General features: G+C 39.9%; 1 protein-coding gene across 1 annotated transcript in view; it reads left to right on the top strand.

Moving 5' to 3' along the window:
- grid1b (glutamate receptor, ionotropic, delta 1b) overlaps positions 1-4,614 on the top strand; it is a 478,026-nt gene that overhangs the window by 255,042 nt on the left and 218,370 nt on the right. Inside the window, exon 3 of the mRNA XM_035668898.1 lies at positions 540-824. Within this exon, the coding sequence (XP_035524791.1) occupies positions 540-824 (285 nt within the window). The remainder of the gene's footprint in view (positions 1-539; positions 825-4,614) is intronic.

The following is a 4,614-nucleotide window of genomic DNA, read 5'->3' as shown; positions in this document are numbered from 1 at the left end:
AAAAATATACTTTAAAAAAAAAACCAAAAAAAAAACCTAGTCAGATCAGATGAATTTCAACCTTTAGCGTAGCCTTAACAGACTGGATATGCAGCCTGTTTAATCATCCGAGTAGTTGCTTTCAGAGACTCAGAGACAGTTCAGGTTTAGAAGTTCAAAAGTAGGTCAGGTCAGGGATAAACAATGGTTTAAAGTGTCAGACTGTTTAGTAGATTTATGACGTTGCAGCCTAACGTCCACTGCAATACGAGGTCAAGACATCATTTAACATTAGGCCAGGGCTTCTATAAGACTCCTGTGCAGTCTTTGGCACTTATCCCTGTTCAGTATGTCTACATATTTCAAAGTTTTCTATGAAACAACATGTTTGTTCAGATTCTTGAAATCATAGTTTGGTATTCAGTGACATTAGTTGCTGTTTTTTAGTTTTATTAGAAATGTATGTCATTTATTATGAATATTTTTTTTTCTGAAATTAAACTTCTCTACTCCTTCCTTTCTTCAAACCTCTCCTCTACCTCCTTCCCCTCCCCATGCAGCCTGTGAGCTGATGAACCAGGGCATATTGGCGTTGGTCACCTCGACGGGCTGCGCATCAGCCAGCGCGCTGCAGTCCCTGACAGACGCCATGCACATCCCTCACCTGTACATCCAGAGGAACAGCGAGGGATCACCGCGGACCGCCTGCCAGTTAAACCCGAGCCCCGGCGGGCAGCGGTACACGCTAGCCGCGCGCCCACCTGTCCGCCTCAATGACGTCATGCTGACTCTGGTGAAGGAGCTACGCTGGCAGAAGTTCATTGTGTTCTACGACATTGAGTACGGTAAGTGGCAGGTCTCCTTTTCTAGCCTGGTTACGGCCACACGTTTTGACAAATAAAGGCAGGTCTCAATTAAAGGCCTGGTCTGGATTATATAGAAATTATCTGGATGTATAAAACTTTTTAAAGCCCACTGGGTCGCCCGTTTAAGTGAGTTTTAAGCTTCTTAGATCGCCTACACAAATAGAAACTATTGTCATTATGGACATGCTACACATCGTTACATAAGTTAGATTCTCCACAATTCAATCGTTCCGACCCATACGTTATGGTTTGGCTGGGTGCTGTCAATCTAGCTGCTGTAAAATGACATTCAAGTGTCATGGTGGTAGTAAAAACATGGTATAGAATAAAGGTGAGACTAGGGGAAAGGATCATAGAGCTGGAGGTATTATGATGTTAGAGGCGGCCTGTTTGTTCTACGACATTGAGTATATTAAGTGTTTGACAGATTTGCAGTGGCTGTGCTGAATGGAGGAAACCTCAATCTTGCCATCAAGCATTAAAAGTTTAGATCTTTGTGAATTGTGGAAGTTTTGGAGGAGTGTTGCTGATGAAAGTTATTTGTTGAAGAAGGCAAGCAGTCCACTTAGACACAGGCATATCTGGTTGTTGTGGAAGCCAGATGCTGTTTTGAAGGTGGGGTCAGCTACTATGGAGAAAGATAGCTGATTGTTAAGTCTCATTCTCAGGTTGCAAATACAGACGCTTTGAGTTACGCTAAATAAGAAACAAACAACGCAATAGCTAGTGTTTCGTGGCAATTCGTGCTCAGCACATATTTATGTGCTTTGGATGTTGGTTGCCAAGATGCAGTTTTACTGAACTTTGTCTTGTTCTGGAGACTCAGTGCATGCTATACTATATAGTATTTCTGTCACTTTTTTTTTACACTACCATATATATTTCTGTAGTTAAGTAATTGATGTTTTGATAATAAAGATGATTAAGATAAGTGTGTGTTTTTACTGCCACTTAAGTTTGTCTCATTTCTCTCTTCATCATTGACAATTTTACTTTGGATTATAGTACTTGAAAGACTTTTTTTGAACTGTTTGTGACCTTGCTATCTGGATGTTACATCACTATTTTTTCTAATCTTCCCCGGTGTTGGGATAATGCAACACTATATAGTTGTTCTTTCTAGTATTTGAACTCTGTGGGATGCCCATGTCTTCTTTGGGTTTCAGCAGCGAGGTTATCTTAACGTTCTGTATACGACCAAGTATCGTGGCAGGGTGCCACGACCTTTTGATGACTCACCCGCTCTCTCAGACAGAAATGAAGTAAAGAAACACACTTTTGCTCACAGAGGTTTGCTCTTCAGGTGGTAAACATGCTGGTATTTCTACCTCCTGCAGTGACAGCTACTCCATTATTATTATTTTTTTATTATTTTTTTGGTTTGATTGTGCCCCCTGTCTGTGTTAGAGAAGCACGGATCCACTTTTTTTCAGTTATGATCCGATTGCATACCTGCATTTGGATATCTCCATCAGATTTTAAAGCACTTTGAGACAAATTTGTGATTTTTGGCTGCATGAATAAAATTAACTTGACTTGTCCAAAACAAACCACAGAACAAAGTTGTGAGAATCAACAATATTGTAAATCTGTCCCACCTTCGTGTTTTTTTCCTTTTTTAAAACTAAAAACAACAATCTGCACAAACTCAAACATGGATTTTAACCTAAAGCAGTTTATGAAACACTACTCATGCTACATATTTATTTACTGTTGGAAATTCCAGCTCTGTTTTACAATTACCTGATGTTGTAAATTCACATCGAACACATGTAGACAAATAATTGAAAAGCCATTAGAAAAAGCTGCAGGCTGCCTAAATGATTTTCAATGTTTTCTGGCCTCAAAAAGGTTTCCATGACCGGATAATGCAGCAAAAGTTCAGAGATTGACTCTCCTGTCTTCTGTATTTGTTTGGAATAGCTTACTTGGACTGTATCTTAATGAAATCGCATTAGGCTCAATGGATTTTTGAGCGTAATCGATACAGGATGGTGGCAATTACAATATAAGGATATAGACAGATGCAGGCATTTAGCCTCTCAGATACTCTTATCCAGAGTGATTTAGAGTAAGTGCATCAGTAGCTGCGGGCCAGGATCTGAATCCTTTAATAACGAACCGGTGGCTCACTGAACCTTAAGACCAACGGACAACAGTGAGGCTGCAGAGTAGAAATTTTCTAGATGCTATAAATACTCAGCTGTAAATGCATCTGTGTTGTTCTAGCCTCCTTTACATCCTGCCCACCTCCCATCTCAACAATGGACTAGGAATATGTGTCCCTTGCTTGATAATAGGGCAATGTTGGGGTTCTACATTCTACTGAAGCATTGAAGTTCCATAGGAGGAGTCTGTGGTCCTTATTGTACATCCGATGTTTAAAACAAATTTGCACACATATTTCTTATAAGTTCTGCACTGCACAGGTTGTGGAGTGACCATGCAGCAATCACTGGATTAGTGGTGTCCAGCCATGTGCCATAGGGAGACATTTGTGTGCATAGTCCTTTCTACCCGAAGGAGTGCTAATCAGTGGTTGGAGTATTTGATTGGAATGAAAACATGCAGACATTTGGCTCTCCATGGCACATAGTTGGACATCCCTGCACTACATGGCAGTGTGAACAGGATTAAAAGCCTGGGTGTAGAGAGAGCAGAGACTAGAACACGTGTTGTGTCATGTTTTACTTTCATGATAGGGTTTTTCCCAGAAAGGTAATAATAGCACTGGCCACATTAGTGTATAAAGAAAGGCCCACCATGCCATCCCTTTCAGGATGAGAAATTGTTGGATCTGACCTGAGGTGATTTACATTTCTGAGCAAAAGCTGGACTCAAAAAGGACAGACCACGGATCACATTCAAGATCAACAACAACAATAGTTTCGTAATAAGTTATTCATCAAGAGAAAATTACAAACATTAAATTCCTCCTGCTTATCAGTCAGAAGAATTTACTGCATATTTCTCTTTTCAACATTCTGAACTGAATTTGGGCTTTGGGCCTGCTGACTTTGAGCTCTGGTGAATTCAAATAGGATATAGCTAATCAAAAAAATATCTCTTAGATTTGGTTCTTAAAGTGTATTGTGACCAATATATGTACTGACAGGAGTATTTTACAGTTTAAGGATAAACTTGTCTGTGCTCTCTGGTTGACAAACTAAGGAGACTATTTTTTAATCACCTCTAACATATCTTTGGTAAGTTCCTACTGCAATTTCTTGTTAGCTTTGAGCTGGCATACAGTGATACCAATTCTATATATCTGCGAAAAAAGTATTGGCCTATTTGACATTCTAGCTCTGCAGATCTGTCCTTAATGAAAATAATGGTCAGTTGCAGTCCTAATTGTCTTGTGTTGTTCCTCTGTGGCAAACATTTGAGCCTTTTTCTCTGCTTGCAGTACTTAGGTATTGTCTTTGAGGTCTGAAAAATAAATTACATAACATAGTAACCATGTCCAGTAAAACTGCTAGGCAGCATAAAACTGCCTTTACTTTCCATGTGATGAGCAAAGGGTAACACATCATCTTTTCAGTCTGTGAGCTGCCATTTGTATTGCTTCCATGTCAGAGCAAAGCACCACACTTTTAAACAAACCAACATATTACCTGAACCTCTGTTGCACCCTTTTTCATTTTTGTGCTCTGTGCACTGGGGTATTTGTTTGCTGTTTTGTAATGTTGCAGTGCCTTGGTCATGTTTCCAGTCCAGTTACAAATATGACCAAAAGACTTACCGTGGCGAGTTGGAGATTACCAGC

The sequence above is a fragment of the Morone saxatilis genome, unplaced genomic scaffold (genome assembly GCF_004916995.1).
Source record: "Morone saxatilis isolate NCDOM2014 unplaced genomic scaffold, NCSU_SB_2.0 Contig1, whole genome shotgun sequence".
In the NCBI taxonomy this organism is placed as follows: domain Eukaryota; kingdom Metazoa; phylum Chordata; class Actinopteri; family Moronidae; genus Morone; species Morone saxatilis.
This window is presented reverse-complemented; position numbering and strand designations above follow the sequence as displayed.